The sequence below is a fragment of the Bos indicus x Bos taurus genome, chromosome 18 (genome assembly GCF_003369695.1).
Source record: "Bos indicus x Bos taurus breed Angus x Brahman F1 hybrid chromosome 18, Bos_hybrid_MaternalHap_v2.0, whole genome shotgun sequence".
NCBI lineage: Eukaryota > Metazoa > Chordata > Mammalia > Artiodactyla > Bovidae > Bos > Bos indicus x Bos taurus.
In genome coordinates, this window is record NC_040093.1 from 1,046,087 (window position 1) to 1,069,449 (window position 23,363).

A 23,363-nucleotide genomic window follows, 5' to 3' on the forward strand; every position below is an offset into this window, starting at 1 on the left:
AACCCATGTCCATCGAGTTGGTGATGCCATCCAACCATCTCATCCTTTGTTGACCCCTTCTCCTATCACCTTCAATCTTTCCCAGCATCAGGGTCTTTTCAAATGAATCAGCTCTTTGCATCAGGTGGCCAAAGTATTGGAGTCTCAACTTCAACATCAGTCCTTCCAATTAATATTCAGGACTGATCTCCCTTAGGATGGAATGGTTGGATCTCCTTGCAGTCCAAGGGACTCTCAAGAGTCTTCTCCAATACCACAGCTCAAAAGCACCAATTCTTCAAAGAAAGCGCTCAGCTTTCTTTATGGTCCAACTCTCTCATCCATACATGACTACTGGAAAAACCAGAGCTTTGACTAGATGGACCATTGTTGACAAAGTAATGTCTTTGCTTTTTAATATGCTGTTTAGGTTCGTCATAACTTTTCTTCCAAGGAGCAAGCATCTTCTAATTCCATGCTGCAGTCACCATCTGCCGTGATTTTGGAGCCCCCCAAAATAAAGTCTGTCACTATTTCCCCATCTATTTGCCATGGAGTGATGGGACCAGATGCCATGATCTTATTTTTCTGAACATTGAGTTTTAAGCCAAATTTTTCACTCTCCTCTTTCACTTTCATCAAGAGGCTCTTTAATTCTTCACTTTCTGCCATAAGGGTGGTGTCATCTGCATATCTGAGGTTATTGATATTTCTCCCAGTAATCTTGATTCCAGCCTGTGCTTCATCCATTCCAGCATTTCTCATGGTGTACTCTGCATATAAGTTAAATAAGCAGGATGACAATATACAGCCTTGACATACTCCTTTCCGAATTTGGAACCACTCGGTTGTTCCATGTCCAGTTCTAACTCTTCTTGACCTGCATACAGGTTTTGCAGGAGGCATGTCAGATGGTCTAGTATTCCCATCTCTTTAAGAATTTTCCACAGTGTGTTGTGATCTACACAGTCAAAGGCTTTGGCATAGTCAAGAAACCAGACGTCAAGAATAAAGCAGTGGCCACAGGACTGGAAAAGGTCAGTTTTCATTCCAATCCCAAAGAAAAGCAATGCCAATGAATGCTCAAACTACTGCACAATTGCACTCACCTCACACGCTAGCAAAGTAATGCTCAAAGTTATCCAAGCCAGGCTTCAACTGTACATGAACCCTAAACTTCCAGATGTTCAAGCTGGATTTAGAAAAGGCAGAGGAACCAGAGATCAAATTGCCAACATCCGTTGGATCATTGAAAAAGCAAGAGAGTTTCAGAAAACCATCTACTTCTGCTTTATTGACTATGCCAAAGCCTTTGATTGTGTGGATCACAACAAACTGTGAAATTAATGTTAGTTAATTAGTTAACTAACCAGCTCCATGTTAGTGTTAGTCACTCGGTCGTGTGTGACTCTTTGCAACCCCATGGACTGTAGCCTGCCAGGCTCCTCTGGCCATGGGATTCTCCAGGCAAGAATACTGGAGTGGGTTGCCATGCGCTACTCCAGGGAGCTCCATGTTAATCTCTACCCAACCCCCCGTTTTTTTTGTTTGTTTGTTTTTGTTTTTGTTTTTTTGCTTAATTGCCCTGTATGCAGGATCCTAGCTCCCCAACCAAGGATCAAACCCTTGCCCTCTGTACTGGGAGCATGGAGTCTTAACCACTGGACAACCAAGGAAATCCTAGATAAAAGATATTCTTGATTGCTGTATTTGGTTGCATTGTTTCACATATTATACTTTAAATTCACTTACAAATGGTTGTCAAGTCAGAGACCTCTATCAACTAAATTTCATTAGGTTGAGAGGCCACAGAGCCCTACCCCTGGAAAGCAGCATAGACTTCATCCCTCAGGAAGCCTCAGTGATTCAAGATTGGGACTCTCTCCACCTTTCCCAGTGAGCAATAGATTTCAGTATCAGTATCAGTTCAGTCCCTCAGTCGTGTCTGACTCTTTGCGACCCCATGAGTAGCAGCACGCCAGGCCTCCCTGTCCATCACCAGCTCCCAGAGTCCACCCAAACCCATGTCCATCGAGTCAGTGATGCCATCCAACCATCTCATCCTCTGTCGTCCCCTTCTCCTCCTGCCCTCAATCTTTCCCAGCATCAGGGTCTTTTCAAATGAGTCAGCTCTTTGCATTAGGTAGCCAAAGTATTGGAGTTTCAGCTTCAGCATCAGTCCTTCCAATGAACACCCAGGACTTATCTCTTTTAGGGTGGACTGGTTGGATCTCCTTGCAGTCCAAGGGACTCTCAAGAGTCTTCTCCAACACCACAGTTCAAAAGCATCAATTCTTCGGCGCTCAGCTTTCCTCACAGTCCAACTCTCACATCCATACATGACCACTGGAAAAACCATAGCCTTGACTAGACGGACCTTTTTTGACAAAGTAATGTCTCTGCTTTTTAACATACTGTCTAGGTTGGTCATAACTCTCCTCCCAAGGAGTAAGCATCTTTTAATTTGATGGCTGCAGTCACCATCTGCAATGATTTTGGAGCCCAGAAAAATAAAGTCAGCCACTGTTTCCACTGTTTCCCTATATATTTGCCACGAAGTGATGGGACCAGATGCCATGATCTTAGTTTTCTGAACGTTGAGCTTTAAGCCAACTTTTTTTCACTTTCATCAAGAGGCTTTTTAGTTCCTCTTCACTTTCTGCCATAAGGGTGGTGTCATCTGCATATCTGAGGTTATTGATGTTTGTCCCGGCAATCTTGACTCCAGCTTGTGCTTCATCCAGCCCAGCGTTTCTCATGATGTATTCTGCATATAAGTTAAATAAGCAGGGTGACAATATACAGCCTTGATGTACTCCTTTTCCTATTTGTAACCAGTCTATTTTTCCATGTCTATTTCTAACTGTTGCTTTCAATCTCATATAAAACCTCAAGATCAACTGGCTGCCTCTGGCTCTCAAGCCATTGATGACCTTAAAGAACATGACTGGGTTGTGATGGAAGATTCTAAACCCCTAGTCTTATTTGGTAAGAACCTCTATGCCATGTGGACAACCCAAAGCTCTCTCCTTGGCTGCACCTTTTTCCTCATTCCTCGCTGATGTCAACTACAAACTGGCACTTGCCAAGAGCATTTGCCAGAGACGAGGAACAACAACAACAAAGGCATTTACCATCTGCCTTCCCTGGTGATTCAGATGGTAAAGAATCTGCCTGAAATGCAAGAGACCCAGGTTTAATCTCTGGGTGGGGAAGATCCCCCTGGAGAAGGAAATGGCAACCCACTCCAGTATTCTTGCCTGGAGAATTCCATGGACAGAGGAGCCTGATGGGCTACAGTTTCAGTTCAGTTCAGTTCAGTCACTCAGTTGTGTCCAACTCTTTGTGACCGAATGGACTGCAGCATGCCAGTCTTCCCTGTCCAGCATCAACTCCCAGTTCAGTTCAGTTCAGTTCATTTGCCCAGTCGGGTCCGACTCTTTGCGACCCCATGAATCACAGCATGCCAGGCCTCCCTGTCCATCACCAACTCCAGGAGTTCACCCAGACTCACGTCCATCGAGTCAGTGATGCCATCCAGCCATCTCATCCTCTGGCGTCCCATTCTTCTCCTGCCCCCAATCCCTCCCAGCATCAGAGTCTTTTCCAATCAGTCGACTCTTCGCATGAGGTGGCCAAAGTACTGGAGTTTCAGTTTCAGCATCATTCCCTTCAAAGAAATCCCAGGGCTGATCTCCTTCAGAATGGACTGGTTGGATCTCCTTGTAGTCCAAGGGACTCTCAAGAGTCTTCTCCAACACCACAGTTCAAAAGCATCAATTCTTCGGCACTCAGCCTTCTTCACAGTCCAACTCTCACATCCATACATGACCACTGGAAAAACCATAGCCTTGACTAGATGGACATTTGTTGGCAAAGTAATCAACTCCCAGAGCTTGCTCAAACTCATGTCTATCGAGTCGGTGATGCTATCCAACTGTAACAGGAGGGAAAGGGGCAGGCAGGGCACAAATTTTAAAAGAATGACATAGCCCAAGGACACAACATAAACATATCTGACTCTTTGCGACCCCATGGACTGTAGCCTATCAGGCTCCTCCTTCCATGAGATTTTCCAGGCAAGAGTGTTGGAGTAGATTGCCATTTCCTTCTCCAGGGGATCTTCCCCACCCAGGGATCAAACCCTGGTCTCCCACATTGCAGGCAGATGCTTTACCGGTCTGAGCCACCAGGGAGCCCTCAACATAAACCGATTAGAATCAAATGGGACCAAGATTTCAGACAAGATTAGACCTTGATCCTCAATCAGCAAGTGAAATGACACACCCAGAGGTGCCACGAGTGTTCCAAGGCACTGTCAAAAGACCAAGGAGTGAGTGGTGGCCCAAATCCTGGAAATCGCCACCCCTTCCGAAAAATAGTTGGAATAATCTTCCTACTCATTAACATGTGAAATTATCAAGCCTATAAAAACTAACCATGCCACATTTCAGGACCACACTTACCCTCTGCGATGGCCCACACTCTGTCTGTGGAGTGTGCTTCTCTCTGAATCTGAATAAATCCACTTCTTACCTATCACTTTGTCATCACTGAATTCTTTCTGTTATGAGACATCAAGAACCTGAGCTTCATTAGATCCTGAAACCAGCTACAGTGGGTTTTGGCTGGGTTTGAGTCCCAGCCACATGGGTTTGAATCTCAAGCAAGGTTTTGGCTGGGTTTGAGTCCTAGCCACATGGGTTCAAGTACCAAACTGGGTTTTGGCTGGGTTCAAGTCCCAATCTGAGGTAAACGAACTCACAATCATCTCATCCTCTGTTGGCCCCTTCTCCTGCCTTCAGTCTTTCCCAGTACTGGGGTCTTTTCCAGTGAGTCAGTTCTTCACATCAGTGGCCAAAGTATTGGTGTTTCAGCTTCAGCATCAGTGCTTCCAATGAATATTCAGAACTGAATTTCCTTTAGGATGGGCTGATTGAATCTCCTTGCTGTCCAAGGGACTCTCAAGAGTCTTCCCCAGCACTACAGCTCAAAAGCATCAATTCTCCAGCACTTAGCCTTCTTTATGGTCCAACTCTTACATCCATACATGACTACTGGAAAAACCATGGCTTTGGCTATAACGGAGCTTTGTTGGCAAAGTAATGTCTCTGCTTTATAATATGCTGTCTAGTTTGAGCATAGCTTTTCTTCCAAGGAGCAAGCATCTTTTAATTTCATGGCTGCAGTCACTATCTGCAGTAATTTTGGAGACCAAGAAAATAAAGCCTCTCACTGTTTCCACTGTTTCCCCATCTATTTGCCATGAAGTGACAGGACCGGATGCCATGGTCTTAGCTTTTTGAATGTTGAGTTTTAAGCCAGCTTTTTCACCCTCCACTTAGTGAAAGCACAGGTGGAGCACAGGTTCTAGGCGCTTCCTTCAGTAACTGCAGCTTGAGGGCTCTAGAGCACAGGCTCAGTAGTTGTGGTGCACTGGCTTGGTTGCCTTGCGCATGTGGAATTTTCTCAGATTAGGGATCGCACCCATGTCCCCTGCATTGACAAGTGGATTCTTAAATACTGGATCACCAGGGAAGTGGGGATAAGTTGCCCCCTTTGCACACATGCTCAGACTGTGATCATGCAGTCAATATCCTAGTAGGAAACAGCATTTAGTAAGTTGCTCTTCTCTTCAGATGTCTCGTTGTTTGTTTTTTTTTTTTTAATTGTATCTGTCCCAATCCATTTGAAACTAGTTTAGGTCGCCTGCCCATACCCTCGGTGGCACTTTCGGCAGGGCTCATGCATAGTGCCCTGCTTTTGCTGCAGACACCTCAGAAGAGATACCTGGGTGTTTGGTTTTTTGGCATCTTACTGTTTATAACTTGTCCTAACTTCACATGTACACAGTTATTTTTAGTCCCCTATAGCTTCTTTGTGGGCTTCCCTGATGGCTCAGTGGGTAAGGAATCTGCTTGCAATTCAGGAGACAGCAGAAGACTCAGGTTGGAACCCTGGGTGGGGAAGATCTTCTGGAGAAATAAATGGCAACCCACTCCAGTATTCTATCTGGAGAATTCCATGGACAGAGGAGCCTGATGGGCCACAGTCCATGGGGTCACAAGAGTCAGACATGGCTGAAGCAACTGAGCTCTCACACACATGATATCCTGGGAGCCCGCTCAACTTAGTAGAAGGAAAGCCCAGAGACAAAGAGGGCCCCGAGACAACCACCGTTATTGTTGGATCCTGAGGGCTACAGGCAAATGCCATGAAGGGACTTCACTGGTGCACTGGAATGTCACTAGTCACAAGCGAGAACAAGAAGGGAAGCTAGTTCCGGGAGCCACGGCTTCATCACTCTGGTGTACCCTGAATGAGGGTGTACCCTGAGTGGCGTGCCTGAGCTCAGTCATCACTTGAGCGATGGTGAAGCAGCAGAACACAAAGTTTAAAAAATTTACAATAAGTACGTCCACTTGCTTAGAAACATGCAATGCCTCGTCTCCTTGGTTGGAGTCTCTGTAGGCCCTTTGCCCGCTTCAGTCTCCAGGCCTCTGGGCCATTGGCTCCCAGAAGGAGTGGATTCCTCTTCCCGGCAGAGAAGGCAATGGCACCCCACTCCAGTGCTCTTGCCTGGAAAATCCCATGGACAGAGCTGCAGTCCATGGGGTCGCTCAGAGTCGGACACGACTGAGCGACTTCCCTTTCACTTTTCACTTTCATGCTCTAGAGAAGGAAATGGCACCCCACTCCAGTGCTCTTGCCTGGAAGATCCCATGGACAGAGGAGCCTGGTGGGCTGCCGTCTATGGGGTCGCACAGAGTCGGACAGGACTGAAGCGATTTAGCAGCAGCCCCTTCACGGACGGAAGCAGGACTACATTACCCAGAAGGCTATGCTCTACGGGGGCTGGGAGGGACGCGAGGATAATATCACAGAAGGGGGCGTTGCCGGTCCGCCTTTTCTGGGGCAGGACTTCCTGCGTCGCCAGGGAGGCTGTTGGTTGTTGATGGGGAGGTTTTGTCTGTCTTTGGTGACTGTTTCCCGGGCTTTGGGGACGGAGCGGCGAGGACAGCAAGGCAGGCCCACGTACGCCTCTGTGCGACCTGGCGCAGGGTCAGCTAAGCCGTCTGGCCCCGCCGCTCGCCGGCGCGGTCGCGGGATCCTGCACTCCCCGCGGTGCCATGGCGGCGCTCTTGACCCCGGCGCCGGTGAGTGGACGACGCGCACCCGTTCGGACCTACCCACTGCGGTGCTGGACGGCGGTGTCCTGTGTCTCGTCGCCTTGTCCTCTGCAGGACACTGTCTCGGAGCCTCGGGAGAGGGTCGCTTGTGCTCCGTGTGGGAGCCCAGGGTAGGGCCTCCGTACGGTGGATCCTATTTCTGTCAGTCACTGGGACGCCGAGTAAAAGGGAGAGAGGTGCCTTCTAGAATTCCTCCCTCCAAGCCCACTCCAGTGGCGTGGAAGGACCCGCAGGGCGGAGCGCAGGCCGCACAGTCCCGAGACTTTTCTGCGTGATGAGGCCGCGCCCCTTCCCGAGTCTAGGACCTTGAGTAACTTTCGTTGCTGCCCTTGACTTTTTTTTTTTTGGCTGAGTCGTGAGGCATGTGAGATCCTAGTTCCTCGAGCAGGGATCGAACTGGTGTCCCCTGAATAGGGGATTATTAACCACTGGCTCTCCAGGATAGTTCCTGTGCTTGGCTTTTATATTAAAGTTCCTCCACCTGGGATTAGGGAACTAGAAAAGGCACGTGGATGACATGTATTACCAAGTGCCCAGCGTGGTCCAGGGAGCATCACTCTGGCTCTCTTTTCATGGAGGTGCCTCCTGAGCCCGTGTTGATGGCAGAGGCTCATCCCTGGGGGAATCTGATCCTTGGCTTCCCTGTCCTGTATCCTCCATAAAGATAAGGGCTGGGCTGGGGAAAAGGCAGCAGTAGCCTGCAGCAGTTAGGGCATTGCTGCTCTGCTAGGACAGAAAAGGTGTCAGGACCAGCTGGGAGCCCAAAAGGCCAAGGAATTTACCTTTAAGCTTCCCGGGTGGCTCTAGAATCTGCTTGCTAGTGCAGGAGATGTAAGGGATGTAGGTTCAATCCTCAGGTTGGGAAGATCCCTTGGAAGAGGGCATGGCAACCCACTCTAGTATTCTGGCCTAGAGAATCCCATGGACAGAAGACCCTGGCAGGCTACAGTCCACAGGGTCTCACAGAGTCACTCTAAGCCTGACATAGGACACACACACTTCAGAAGTGGCAGTTGGGTTTTGGTTGGTTTACAGCCAGAGTGAGTCCTTTCAAATGGTCAGGTATGATGGTGTACAGGAATGTGGGGTTCCTTTGTACATAAAAGCACACGAGGTCCTGGGTAACTGCATAGCCATTGCCCTGAGTGCCCTCTTCACAGTCCTGATCACTGTCAGGACTCGTCCTATTTGTTAATTTCCCATCCACTTGGTTCCCTTCTTTATTTCAGACTCAGTCCCGTCGGCTGTCCTGAGAGAGGCTCTCCCTGGTGCCCAGTCACAAGCAGGCGGTCACCTTCTCAACCTTCCGGCTCGGTTTCCTTGAGTTTGGAAGCCTTTGGTCCCTCTGACATTGTTGTTCATTTACTTAGTTGTTCATTTAACATCTGTTTCCAGCCCTAGAACTCGAGCGCCTGTAGTGCTCTCTGCCAAGACCTGGAATGGCCCAGGCTTATAACAGGTGCTCAGAAAATGGTGGAATGAACGAGCCTCCCACTCAGGTGCTCTCAGCACACCTACGATAAATACAGTCTCCTGCCCTGGCCCACACGGCTCTACTGGATCTGCCCTGTGGGCTCCTCCATGCTTCTCCCCCTTCCGTTCTTCCCGTGCTCACTGCACTCATTTCTGCCTGGTGTGCAGCTTTTGCCCTTGCGTTTCCCTTTGTCTGGGGCCCTGATCCCGGATCTCTCCCCTCTCCCTGTGCCTCGTGTCTCCTCTTAGGATAGTCCTTTCCTGGCCATTTTCCTTCTGGCTGAGGTACCCCTGGCTCCCACCTGCCCATCTTCTGGTAACTCTCTGCTTTCTTTTGCTGGATGGATGTTCAGTTCCCAGTTCTGTTCCTTTTTTTTTTTAACCATGCAACATGGCTTGTGGGATCTTAGTTCCGCAACCAACAATCGAACCCTGGGCTTTGGCAGTGAAAGCATGGAGTCCTAACCACTGGGCCACCAGAGCATTTCCCTACTTCTGTAACTTAAATCTGAGGTTATGGGTGACTTTCTAGGGCTCCCTGGACCTAGAGATCTGGCTGAGACAGGGAGGTGATGATAACCTTTCCCTCGAGGGCTGTGGGGGGATTAGTAAAGTCACAAAGGACGTGGAGCACTTCACTGTGCGGGTCCTCCCGCATCTGTTATTATCTCTTTAGTTCTCAGAATCACGGCACAGTGGGAATGAGCATAGTGTTGATGGTGACACTGATGCTTGGAGAAATGAAAAGATGTTGTGCCTACGGTCACACTGCCAGCGTCAGACTTCAGACTCTTCATTTGAACCCTGGATCTCTGGCCCAGAGCAAGGGATCTGCAGTCACTTGAATGTCAGCGTGTGAAGCCCTCCGCCTGGGCAGGCCCTCAGACAGGGTGAGGGCAGCTCCGGTGCTGTCGCTGCTGTGGCCATTGTTGGAGTTACGTCTCGAGCATTTTTCCCAGAGCACTTCCCTCTGCCCCCAGACCTCGTGGAACACCACTGTCTGTGTCCTCTCCCGTGGCCTCCTGCACCTGAGGCTTTCCTCTCAGCCACAACTGCTTTATGTCCCAAGGCTGCATCTGCTTCCCCCTGAACCCAGCACAGAACTTGGCCATCAGAGGCCTCATGATTCAGGCCTGGGTCTCTGCACCTTCACCAGCACCACGGTGACAGGCCTGATCCCACCCAAGTGCACATCACCAGTGCTGCTGTGTTTGACCCTCCAGGTGGTGGTGACCTTCAAGGATGTGGCCGTGACCTTTACCCGGGAGGAGTGGGGACAACTTGACCTGGGCCAGAGGACCCTGTTCCGGGAGGTGATGCTGGAGACCTGCGGGCTCCTGGTCTCCCTGGGTACGTGCTCAGCTCTTAGACCTGTAGGGACCCCAGGCTCCTCCTGGTTTCTGGCTGATCAGAAGGTCACAGGAGTCACCTTTCCTGCTCCCCACGGGCCCTGCAGTTTGCTGGCCCCTCCTCCTCCTGCCTGATCTGTGTATGTAGCAGGGATCAGAGGGATAGAAGCAGTGTCCCTCTGAACACCAGCCCTCATCCCAGTGCTCAGCACCCTCAGGCTCAGTCTGAGGTCCCTGTTCTTGACTCCTCTGCTGGGAAACTGATTGCCCCAACCTGGTGGGGTCACACGTCCCCACAGTTAGCAGGGCTGTTCTCTGAAGAGAAGGTGAGTCAGGCAGGCCCTCCGTAGCATTTGACATCACTGCCACCCGGGACTTGAGAACTATTGATGCCTCGATGTGACCCTGAGCAATTTTGTTTCTTTTGGTTTAAGGTTGGGCTTAGGCATCCTTGGGTGGTTCTGAAGCACAGGGTGACTTAGAGGAATCATCAAAGACGTTCCGGAAGGAGCTTCCCCTTCCCAGGGTCCTGTCCTGTGCCCCTGCGTGGGGCTGGCTTCCAGTGATGACGTTCAAGGGCACAGGTGTTGTGCAGACAGACAACCCCGCCCTCTACGGCAGTGGCAGCCCTGGAGTGGTGTGTGCGCCCTTGGTTCCAGGTCACAGATCAGCACTTTATTTACTTTGGGAGCAGCTACATTCGTGGTCTTCCTTTTCCTGTCACAGAGTCCCAGACAGGGTGGAGGTTTTCATTCTTCTCATCAAACACCTGTATCCTGTTTCTTGCTCCATCCACAGGGCATCCAATTCCCAAACCAGAGCTGATCCACCTGCTGGAGCATGGGCAGAAGCTGTGGACAGGAACCAGAGGCCTCCCGCATAGCACCAGCCCAGGTAGGAGCTGGTAGCTGCTGGCCAGTTTGGCTCATGGCAGCCTTCAGAACGTGCGGGGACCGGTGCCTCTGAGCTGCCATGTGAAGCCCTTCATGGGATCTGGAGGTTTCTCTCACATTGAGGTTTAGTGTGCGTCAGCTGGCCAGCTCGGGACCACACCATTGTTTAGAGATCCAGACACCGCCTCCTCCTTATTTTTTTCTTCTTTAATTTTCTCTATTAAATTGAGTACAGTTGATTTCCAGTGTTGTGCTAGTTATGCTGTACAGCAAAGTGACTCAGTTACACACATCTGTATATTCTTTCTTTATATTCTTTTCCACTATGGTTTATCCCAGAACATCCGATATAGTTCGAGGTGTTACAGTAGGGCTTGTTGCTTATCCATCCTATATGTAATAGTTTGCATCTGCTGATCCCAAACTCCCAGTCTTCCCCCTCATCACTGCCCCACTTGGCAACAACAAGTCTGTTCTCCACGTCTGTGAATCTGTTTCTGTTTCATAGACAAGTTCTTTTGTGTCGTATAGTTAGATTTCACATATAAGTGATACCATACGGCATTTGTTTTTCTCTGTCTGACTTATTTCACTAAAGCATAAGATCAACACGGTTCCATCTGTGTTCCTGCAAATGGCATAATTTCATCCTTTTTACGGCTGAGTAATATTCCGCTGTATTTAAGCAGCACGTCTTCATCCATTCAGCAGCCGATGGACATCAGGCTGCTTCCGTGTCTTGGCTGTTGTGAGCAGTGCCGCTGTGAACACGGGGGGTGTGTCTGACAGCCTGCGGTGAGCGGTGGACACGGGGGTGTGTCTGACAGCCTGCGGCGAGCGATGTCACATTCACGACCTCCAAAGATTTAGCTTCAGGACCAGGGACCAGGCTTGATCACTCAAAAGCTTTTGTGTAGCAGAGTTTTATTAAAATGAAAAACTGACGGAGAAAGCTTCTGGCGTAGAGATATCAGAAGCGGGACAGTGAGTGCCCCTCTTGCCAGCCTTAGCAAGAGAGCTATATACTTTTTAATTGGTTATTACAGTGAATCAAAAGAATGTCTCATCTCATTCAAAATTGGTGGAGAAGTCAAAAGCTTTTCAGACAAGCAAAAGTTAGAATTCAGTGCCACCAAACCAGCTTTACAACAAATACTAAAGGGACTTATATACTAAGAAATACAAGAGAAGAAAAAGATCTGCAAAAGAATGTCTCAAGGTTGTAAAGATCTTACTAGACCCGCTCCCACAATTTGCATTTTAAGATGACAGGATTCAGATCAGATCAGATCAGTCACTCAGTTGTGTCCAACTCTTTGCGACCCCATGAATCGCAGCACGCCAGGCCTCCCTGTCCATCACCAAATCCCAGAGTTCACGGAGACTCACGTCCATTGAGTCAGTGATGCCATCCAGCCATCTCATCCTTTGTCGTCCCCTTCTCCTCCTGCCCCCAATCCCTCCCAGCATCAGAGTCTTTTCTAATGAGTCAACTCTTCACATGAGGTGGCCAAACTACTGGAGTTTCAGCTTCAGCATAATTCCTTCCAAAGAAATCCCAGGGCTGATCTCCTTCAGAATGGACTGGTTGGATCTCCTTGCAGTCCAAGGGACTCTCAAGAGTCTTCTCCAACACCACACTTCAAAAGCATCAATTCTTTGGCGCTCAGCCTTCTTCACAGTCCAACTCTCACATCCATACATGACCACAGGAAAAACCATAGCCTTGACTAGACGAACCTTTGTTGGCAAAGTAATGTCTCTGCTTTTGAATATGCTATCTAGGTTGGTCATAACTTTCCTTCCAAGGACTAAGTGTCTTTTAATTTCATGGCTGCAGTCACCATCTGTAGTGATTTTGGAGCCCCAAAAAATAAAGTCTGACACTGTTTCCACTGTTTCCCCATCTATTTCCCATGAAGTGATGGGACCGGATACCATGATCTTCCTTTTCTGAACGTTGAGCTGTAAGCCAACTTTTTTACTCCCCACTTTCCCATTCATCAAGAGTCTTTTTAGTTCCTCTTCACTTTCTGCCATAAGAGTGGTGTCATCTGCATATCTGAGGTTATTGATATTTCTCCCAGCAATCTTGATTCCAGCTTGTGTTTCTTCCAGTCCACCATTTCTCATGATGTCCTCTGCATATAAGTTAAATAAGCAGGGTGACAATATACAGCCTTGACGTACTCCTTTTCCTATTTGGAACCAGTCTGTTGTTCCATGTCCAGTTCTAACTGTTGCTTCCTGAGCTGCATACAAATTTCTCAAGAGGCAGATCAGGTGGTCTGGTATTCCCATCTCTTTCAGAATTTTCCACAGTTTATTGTGATCCACACAGTCAAAGGCTTTGGCATAGTCAATAAAGCAGAGGTAGATGTTTTTCTGGAACTCTCTTGCTTTTTCCATGATCCAGCGAATGTTGGCAATTTGGTCTCTGGTTCCTCTGCCTTTTCTAAAACCAGCTTGAACATCAGGAAGTTCACGGTTCACATATTGCTGAAGTCTGGCTCGGAGAATTTTGAGCATTACTTTACTAGCGTGTGAGATGAGTGCATTATGCGGTAGTTTGAGCATTCTTTGGCATTGCCTTTCTTTGGGATTGGAATGAAAACTGACCTTTTGCAGTCCTGTGGCCACTGCTGAGTTTTCTAAATTTGCTGGCATATTGAGTACAGCACTTTCACAGCATCATCTTTCAGGATTTGAAGTAGCTCAACTGGAATTCCACCACCTCCACTAGCTTTGTTCGTAGTGATGCTTTCTAAGGCCCACTTGACTTCCCATTCCAGGATGTCTGGCTCTAGGTCAGTGATCACACCATCGTGTTTATCTGGGTCGTGAAGATCGTTTTTGTACAGTTCTTCTGTGTATTCTTGTCATCTCTTCTTAATATCTTCTGCTTCTGTTAGGATTAGACTAACAATAGACTAACAATAGAACTAATGACAGGATTAGAACTAACAATAGAAAGATCTTTAGTTCAGTTCAGTCACTCAGTCATCTCTGACTCTTTTCGACCCCATGAATCGCAGCACGCCAGGCCTCCCTGTCCATCACCAACTCCCGGAGTTCACTCACACTCATTTCCATCGAGTCAGTAATGTCATCCAGCCGTCTCATCCTCTGTCGTCCCCTTCTCCTCCTGCCCCCAATCCCTCCCAGCATCAGGGTCTTTTCCAATGAGTCAGCTCTTCACATGAGGTGGCCACAGTATTGGAGTTTCAGCTTTAGCATCATTCCTTCCAAAGAACACCCAGGGCTGATCTCCTTTAGAATGGACTGGTTGGATCTCCTTGCAGTCCAGGGGACTCTCAAGAGTCTTCTCCAACACCACAGTTCAAAAGCATCAATTCTTCGGTGCTCAGCTTTCTTCACAGCCCAACTCTCACATCCATACATGACCACTGGAAAAACCATAGCCTTGACTAGACGGACCTTTGTTGGCAAAGTAATGTCTCTGGTTTTGAATATGCTATCTAGGTTGGTCATAACTTTCCTTCCAAGGAGTAAGCATCTTTTAATTTCATGGCTGCAGTCAGCATCTGCAGTGATTTTGGAGCCCCAAAAAATAAAGTCTGACACTGTTTCCACTGTTTCCCCATCTATTTCCCATGAAGTGTTGGGACCAGATGCCAAGATCTTCACTTTCTGAATGTTGAGCTTTAAGCCAACTTTTTCACTCTCCTTTTTCCCTTTCATCAAGAGGCTTTTTAGTTCCTCTTCACTTTGTGCCATAATCCATAATATACGTTTTAAGAGAACAGGATTAGTCAGAAGGTTTTCAAGAAGGAGAAACTCTCCTCAAGCAGAATACATTGTTGTTACACAATCCTTAGTACAGAGTTGAAGCTGAGTTGTTTAGTTGTGTTAAAGAAAAACGTTTTCTATGACTAAGACTAAGGAATGTGGAAAAGAAAAGCTTGTCCTTTTCTCCTCCTTGAGGACTCCACACCCCTGTCTCCTCCTCAGGTACCCCAGAGTTCTTATTAGCCTACCTAAAAATTGACTCTCTCATGTCTTTTCAAACTAGAGTTTTGTCTGGATATGTGCCCAGGAGGGGGATTTCACCTTCACTTTTTTTTTTCAGCTTTACTTTTTAATGTACATATAAACTGAAGTATCCTTTACTGCACCTAAAATTTAGAATATTTCCAGGACTGTGGCCGGTTCTGGGTCCCCATCCTTGTCAGTAGCTGCTCCTATGGCGGTCCCCACTGTTGACACTGTCATTGTGGATAGATTTTCTTTTTTTTTTCTTTGGTGCATGGGCCGGGAATGTGGATAGATTTTCTTTGTTTCTTTCTGAGGATGGGAGTGGGTGCCTTGAACAGCAGTTTCGTTTCTCGAGGCTGGGTGTCACCAAGGTTGGTTTCTTCTGAGGCTTCTTTGTTTGGCATGTAGAACAAGATGGCTTGTCCTGGATGGTGGAGTTGCTGTTATCCTAACTGCCCCCTAAAGCAATGAGGATACTGACATTAGACTGCTTCACAGAATCAGAGCCAAAAGAGATATGTGTCCACTGAGATCTATTCTACTGATCTGGCTTCATATGATTGTGAGAGCTAAGAGATTTTGAAATCTGCAGGGCAGGCCAGAAAGCTGGGAGAGTAGATGCTTGCAGCCTTAAGTCTGGAGGCAGAATTCCTTCCCTCCTAGGGCATCTCAGTCTTTTCTCTCTCTCTTTTTTAAAAAGAATTTATGTATTTTTAATTGGAGGATAATTGCTTTACAATGTTGTGTTGGCTTCCGCCATACATTAACATGTATCAGCCATTGGCACACATACCTCTCCTCCCTCTTGGCCTTCCCTCCTACCTCCCGCCCCTGTCTTTGCTCTTCAGTTCAGTTCAGTTCAGTCGCTCAGTCGTGTCCGACTCTTTGCGACCTCATGAATCGCAGCACGCCAGGCCTCCCTGTCCATCACCAACTGCCGGAGTTCACTCAGACTCATGTCCATCGAGTCGGTGATGCCATCCAGCCATCTCATCCTCTGTCGTCCCCTTCTCCTCCTGCCCCCAATCCCTCCCAGCATCAGAGTCTTTTCCAATGAGTCAACTCTTCGCATGAGGTGGCCAAAGTACTGGAGTTTCAGCTTCAGCATCATTCCCTCCAAAGAAATCCCAGGGCTGATCTCCTTCAGAATGGACTGGTTGGATCTCCTTGCAGTCCAAGGGACTCTCAAGAGTCTTCTCCAACACCATAGTTCAAAAGCATCAATTCTTCGGCACTCAGCCTTCTTCACAGTCCAACTCTCACATCCATACATGACCACAGGAAAAACCATAGCCTTGACTAGACGAACCTTTGTTGGCAAAGTAATGTCTCTGCTTTTGAATATGCTATCTAGGTTGGTCATAACTTTCCTTCCAAGGAGTAAGCATCTTTTAATTTCATCGCTGCAATCACCATCTGCAGTGATTTTGGAGCCCCCAAAAATAAAGTCTGACACTGTTTCCACTGTTTCCCCATCTATTTCCCATGAAGTGATGGGACCGGATGCCATGATCTTCATTTTCTGAATGTTGAGCTTGAAGCCAACTCTTTCACTCTCTACTTTCACTTTCATCAAGAGGCTTTTGAGTTCCTCTTCACTTTCTGCCATAAGGGTGGTGTCATCTGCATATCTGAGGTTATTGATATTTCTTCTGGCAATCTTGATTCCAGCTTGTGTGTCTTCCAGTCCAGCGTTTCTCATGATGTACTCTGCATAGAAGTTAAATAAGCAGGGTGACAATATACAGCCTTGACATACTCCTTTTCCTATTTGGAACCAGTCTGTTGTTCCATGTCCAGTCCTAACTGTTGCTCCCTGACCTGCATACAGATTTCTCAAGAGGCAGGTCAGGGGGTCTGGTATTCCCATCTCTTTCAGAATTTTCCACAGTTGATTGTGATCCACACAGTCAAAGGCTTTGGCATAGTCAATAAAGCAGAAATAGATGTTTTTCTGGAACTCTCTTGCTTTTTCTGTGATCCAGCGGATGTTGGCAATTTGGTCTCTGGTTCCTCTGCCTTTTCTAAAACCAGCTTGAACATCAGGAAGTTCATGGTTCACGTATTGCTGAAGCCTGGCTTGGAGAATTTTGAGCATTACTTTACTAGCATGTGAGATGAGTGCAATTGTATGGTAGTTTGAGCATTCTTTGGCATTGCCTATCTTTCGGATTGGAAGGCTATGAATTAATGGACTTGGCCCAACATATGAAGGGGAACCTGCTTTTCTCACAGTCTGAGAATTTCAGTGTCAGTAGTACCTAAAAAGTACCTTCACAGCAGCATGCCAAATGGTATTTGGACAAAGAGCTCGGCACAACCATCAGGCCAACTTGATGTACAAAGTTAACCACTGAAAACACTCATACTGCGCCAAGAGCTGTGCCAAGAGCTTTGCAGGCATTTTCTCATTTAACCCTCACGACAGCTGGAGAAACAGTCTTCTCGTCTCTCAGGTGAGAAAATTGTAACTTAGAGAAGAGAGAAGGGACTTCCCTGGCGGGCCAGTGGAGAGAGCTGTGTGCTTCCACTGCAGGCGGCAAGGGTTTGATCCCTGGTCAGGGAACTAACATCCCACAAACCACACCTGGACCCGAGGCATTCTGACTCCAGAGCCCTCCCTGCTGACACCACATTAATGCCCCTTAGCAGTGGAAAATTGTGTTTCCTACCATTTGGCCTGGTGTGTCCCTCTGCCCCTTCTGAGGTTTTCACTGTCTCCTTCCTGTAACCGCCCCTGTAGTGTTGCCTTCATCAGGCTTCTCTTGCTGTTTTCTTTTTGTAACTCTTTTTTTCCTTTTGGCGACATCACAAAGGCTTGTGGGATCTCCAGAGATTGAACCCAGTCCTCAGCAGTGAGGACATGGAGCCGTAATCACTGGGCCGCCAGGGAATTCTTTCTCTCTTTTTTAGGCACTGTTTTCAGTGTTCTGTGTATCAACCACTTGTTTTAGTTCTTGTTAACTCGATAAATCATGTCTGACTCTTTGTGACCCCATGCACTGTAGCCCGCTGGGCTCCTCTGTCCGTGGGATTCTCTAGGCGAGAATACTGGAGTGGGTTTCCATTTCCTTCTCCAGCGGATCTTCCTGACCCAGGGATCGAACCCATTTCTCTTGCATTAGCAGATGGATTCTTTACCACTGAGCCACCAGGGAAGCATCAGCTACTTAGACAACACTTATTACCTCCCAGGTCATCTTCTCGGCACCTGTTTTTAAAAATCGGAGTAGAGTTGATTTACACCGTCGTGGTAGTTTCAGATGTACAGCAAAGTGAGTGCGTTATACACACGTATATATGCTTTTTCAGATTCTCTTCCTATATTGGGTATTGCAAGATATTGAGTGTAATCCCTGTGTTACACAGGAGGTCTTTGTTGTTTATCCATTTCATATATAGTAGTGCGTATCAAGTAATCCCAGACTCCTATGTATCCTTCCCTCCTCACCCTTTCCCCTTTGGTAACCATAGTTGTTTTCTGTCTGTGGGTCTGTTTCTGTTTTGTAAATAAGTTGAATTTGTATCTTTTGGGGGTTTTTTTAGGTTCCACATATAAGTGATATGATATTTATCTTTCTGTGTCTGACTTACTTCACTTAGTATGATCGTCTCTAGGTTCATCCATGTTGCTGTAAATGCTTTCATTCTTTTTTTATGGCTGAGTAACATTCCATTTTCTTATAATTCTTAAGCAGTTTCTAGGGGTGAATCTACTCACACTTACTCTTCTATTTCAACCCAGTACCCATCCTTCTTTCTGGCAACTCCAGTGTCTGCATTAGGACCCAGCTTACAGGCTTCCCAGGTGGCACAGTGGTAAAGACTCTGCCTGCCAGTATAGGAGACACAGGAGATGTAGGTTCGACCCCTGAGTCAGGAAGACCCCCTGGAGAAGGAAATGGCAACTCACTTCAGTATTCTTGCCTGGGAAATCCCATGGACAGAGGAGCTTGGTGGGCTACAGTCCATGGGGGTCATAAAGAGTCACCCATGACCAAGCACGCACGCCCGCACGCACGCGCACGCACACACACACACACACACCACGTCTCAGGGAAGATGGGCTATTTCTTCCCAGCGTCGCAAGGTGGCATATTTCTGCACTCTCACAGAACCAAGGCGTCAATCCTCAGGGCACACGCTCTCCAGACAGTGTTATTGAAACTGCCCTCCCTCCCTTGCTCCAGGTCCTCTGTCTCCCAGCCCAGCTTGCCCTTGGCCCACCCCTTTTGTGCTGTCAGGTACAAGGATCGTAAAAGGCAATTGGAAATCTAGGTTATGTTGGCGTAAAGCTACAGCGGGTGTCAGGGGTGCTGCTCTCATCCTCGTTTGTCCACTGAAGTGTTGCTTTAGTTCCTTCCCTGTTGCAGCACTAAAATCCGCCTTCATGTATCGGCTTCTTTCCAGGTGACAGACCAAAATGTCAGCCCAGAGACTCAAGCAGTTCTCAGCCAGTTTTATCTGAGGAAGCCTTGCTCCAGGGAAGCCTGACTCTGGGATCTTCCTGGGACTCCAGGTTGGGGCGAGCCGGGGCTCCACAAGGGCTCTTGGAAACGCGGAGAGTTCCAGAGACGCCAGAGATGGATGCTGGCAAGGAGGCGCATCCGGGGAAGGTGAGCCTTGAGGATGACGGTTTAGGGGCAGGTGATGGTCTGCACTTAGGGGCGTTCCAGAAGAGCGTCTCTCGGGGGGATGTTCTCCATGAACGTGACCCACAGCGACCTGGAAAAGGCCCCCCCAGCCATCACCTCTACAAGTGCAAGCAGTGCGGGAAGGCTTTCAACAGGAAATGGTACCTCGTGCGCCACCAGCGGATTCACACGGGCATGAAGCCCTATGAGTGCAACGCGTGTGGGAAAGCCTTCAGCCAGAGCTCCACGCTGATCCGCCACTACCTCATCCACACCGGGGAGAAGCCATTCCAGTGCGCCGAGTGCGGCAAGGCCTTCAAGCGCAGGTCCTACCTCCGGCAGCACCAGCCGGCGCACACCGGGGAGAAGCCCTACACGTGCAGCCAGTGCCGCAAGGCCTTCACCCACCGCTCCACCTTCATCCGCCACCATCGGACCCACTCCGGCGAAAAACCCTTCGAGTGCAAGGACTGTGAGAAGGCGTTCAGCAGCCGAGCGCACCTCATCCAGCACTACGTCATCCACACTGGGGAGAAGCCCTACGAGTGCGCGGAGTGCGCCAAGGCCTTCCGCTGCAGCTCGGAGCTGCAGCAGCACCAGCGCGTCCACACCGGCGAGAAGCCCTACACCTGCGCCCAGTGCGGCAAGGCCTTCCACCGGAGCACCTACCTCCTGCAGCACTCGGTCATCCATACGCCGGAGACGCCCTTCAAGTGCGCCCAGTGCGGCAAGGCCTTCAAGCGCAGGTCACACCTCCTGCAGCACCGGAGGGTCCACTCTTGAGAAGGCGGCCTTCACCCGCCGCTCGCCCGTGGTCTCTAAGGACGAGGTCCAGGCTGGAGGGAAAAGTTCTTCCCAGCAGAGAACGCTGGAGAAGGCTTTTTGGGCCCCTCTTCAAACCCACAGGCGGTCACATGGGAGAGACGCCTGTGAACGCAGTAAATATCCGGAGCCTTCAGCCCCCGTCATGGGAGGATTCAGGCTGTAGAGAAACTCAGTGAGAAGCCTGGGCACCCGTGGGCCCCCCTCTGTCCCCTTCAGAGCACACACCAGGAAGAGACAGCCTGCAACTAACCTGAGCCAAAGAGAAGGGTCTCCTTCCACCTGAGGTGGTGTAGTGAAGAGGAACCACGCGATCATTGCCTTGAGAAAACCTTCTGTGTCAGGTCATCCACCACGCGTGACGCTAGAGCCACGTCAGAACCTCACAGAGCTCGGGCTTTTCCTGTGAGGAAGCCTAGAGGGGACAAACTCGGGGGCGTTGTCAGGTACAGCAGCCTCCAGCCCCGGGGCTCCCTTGGGTTTGCACTTAAGAGGCAATCTCAGCATTACGTTGAAAAGGAAAACAACAAGGCGCCTCCCATGTGGGCCAGGGGTTGCGAGTCTGTGCTCTCACTGCTCAGGGCCTGGATTCAGTCCCTGGTCGGGGAACGAAGATTCTGCAAGCCCCACAGTGTGGCCAAAAAGAAAAACAGCAAGGAGGTGGAGGGGATGAAAAGGAAGACTATAAACATGAAAAGTGGAAGTGTTCGTCACTTAGTCATGTCAGACTCTTTGTGACCTCATGGGCTTCTCTGTCCATAGAATTCTCCAGACAAGAATACTAGAGTAGGTGGCCATTCCCTTCTCCAAGGGACCTTCCTGACCCAGGGATTGAACCCAGATCTCCTGCATTGCAGGCAGATTCTTTCCCATCTGAGCCACCAGGGAATCACAAACAACGAAAGTGCCTTTGCAAGTTCTTTCAGACTTTCCTGCCAAGGCTGCTGCTGTTTTTGGTTAGTTCTGTTTTTGAGGGGCAGTACTTGGGAGAGAAAAAGCTTGCAGCCCTTTATTTTTATATGTTCACTGCTGTCCCCAGCCATTAGGCACTTAATTATTTGTGAGAAATATGAAGGCTTGAGTCATGAGCTACTTGAACTAGTAAGAAATTGGAATACTAAAAATATCATTCAGTTCAGTTCAGTCGCTCAGTCGTGTCCGACTCTTTGCAGCCCCATGAATCGCAGCACGCCAGGCCTCCCTGTCCATCACCAATTCCTGGAGTTCACTCAGACTCACATCCATTGAGTCGGTGATGCCATCCAGCCATCTCATCCTCTGTCGTCCCCTTCTCCTCCTGCCCCCAATCCCTCCCAGCATCAGTCTTTTCCAAGGAGTCAACTCGTTGCATGAGGTGGCCAAAGTACTGGAGTTTCAGCTTTAGCATCATTCCTTCCAAAGAACACCCAGGACCGATCTTCAGAATGGACTGGTTGGATCTCCTTGCAGTCCAAGGGACTCTCAAGAGTCTTCTCCAACACCACAGTTCAAAAGCATCAATTCTTCAGTGCTCAGCTTTCTTCACAGCCCAACTCTCACATCCATACATGACTACTGGAAAAACCATAGCCTTGAGTAGACGGACCTTTGTTGGCAAAGTAATGTCTCTGCTTTTGAATATGCTATCTAGGTTGGTCATAACTTTTCTTCCAAGGAGTAAGTGTCTTTTAATTTCATGGCTGCAATCACCATCCGCAGTGATTTTGGAGCCCCAAAAAATAAAGTCTGACACTGTTTCCACTGTTTCCCCATCTATTTGCCATGAAGTGATGGAATCAGATGCCATGATCTTCATTTTCTGAATGTTGAGCTTTAAGCCAACTTTTTCACTCTCTTTCACTTTCATCAAGAGTCTTTTTAGTTCCTCTTCACTTTCTGCCATAAGGGTGGTGTCATCTGCATATCTGAGGTTATTGATATTTCTCCTGGCAATCTTGATTCCAGCTTGTGCTTCTTCCAGTCCAGCGTTTCTCATGATGTACTCTGCATAGAAGTGAAATAAGCAGGGTGACAATATACAGCCTTGACGTACTCCTTTTCCTATTTGGAACCAGTCTGTTGTTCCATGTCCAGTCCTAACTGTTGCTTCCTGACCTGCATATAGGTTTCTCAAGAGGCAGGTCAGGTGGTCTGGTATTCCCATCTCTTTCAGAATTTTCCACAGTTTATTGTGATCCACACAGTCAAAGGCTTTGGCATAGTCAATAAAGCAGAGGTAGATGTTTTTCTGGAACTCTCTTGCTTTTTCTGTGATCCAGCGGATGTTGGCAATTTGGTCTCTGGTTCCTCTGCCTTTTCTAAAACCAGCTTGAATAACTGGAAGTTCACGGTTCACGTGTTGCTGAAGCCTGGCTTGGAGAATTTTGAGCATTACTTTACTAGCGTGTGAGATGAGTGCATTATGCGGTAGTTTGAGCATTCTTTGGCATTGCCTTTCTTTGGGATTGGAATGAAAATGGACCTTTTGCAGTCCTGTGGCCACTGCTGAGTTTTCTAAATTTGCTGGCATATTGAGTACAGCACTTTCACAGCATCATCTTTCAGGATTTGAAGTAGCTCCACTGGAATTCCATCACCTCCACTAGCTTTTTTTGTAGTGATGCTTTCTAAGGCCCACTTGACTTCCCATTCCAGGATGTCTGGCTCTAGGTCAGTGATCACATCATCGTGATTATCTTGGTTGTGACGATCTTGTTTGTACAGTTCTTCTGTGTATTCTTGCCACCTCTTCTTAATATCTTCTGCTTCTGTTAGGTCCATACCATTTCTGTCCTTTATCGAGCCCATCTTTGCATGAAATGTTCCCTTGGTATCTCTAATTTTCTTGAAGAGATCTCTAGTCTTTCCCATTCTGTTGTTTTCCTCTATTTCTTTGCATTGATCGCTGAGGAAGGCTTTCTTATCTCTCCTTGCTATTCTTTGGAACTCTGCATTCAGATGCTTATATCTTTCCTTTTCTCCTTTGCTTTTCGCTTCTCTTCTTTTCACAGCTGTTTGTAAGGCCTCCCCAGACAGCCATTTTGCTTT

The 23,363-nt window shown here is 48.2% G+C and overlaps 1 protein-coding gene across 3 annotated transcripts; it reads left to right on the forward strand.

Moving 5' to 3' along the window:
* Positions 1-7,010: 7,010 nt before the first annotated feature.
* Positions 7,011-21,534, forward strand: ZNF550 (zinc finger protein 550). Of its 3 annotated transcripts, XM_027514049.1 has the most exons (5): positions 7,050-7,136; positions 9,319-9,532; positions 9,866-9,992; positions 10,790-10,885; positions 19,291-21,534. In XM_027514049.1, exons 2-5 carry the CDS (start codon positions 9,488-9,490, stop codon positions 20,295-20,297), a joined length of 1,275 nt encoding a protein of 424 aa, XP_027369850.1. In that variant the 5' UTR covers positions 7,050-7,136; positions 9,319-9,487; the 3' UTR covers positions 20,298-21,534. The 3 variants fall into 3 exon arrangements, with proteins under 3 accessions (XP_027369851.1, XP_027369850.1, XP_027369849.1); XM_027514050.1 differs by lacking the exon at positions 9,319-9,532 and having other exon boundaries at positions 7,011-7,136; XM_027514048.1 differs by lacking the exon at positions 7,050-7,136 and having other exon boundaries at positions 8,062-9,532.
* Positions 21,535-23,363: the final 1,829 nt, after the last annotated feature.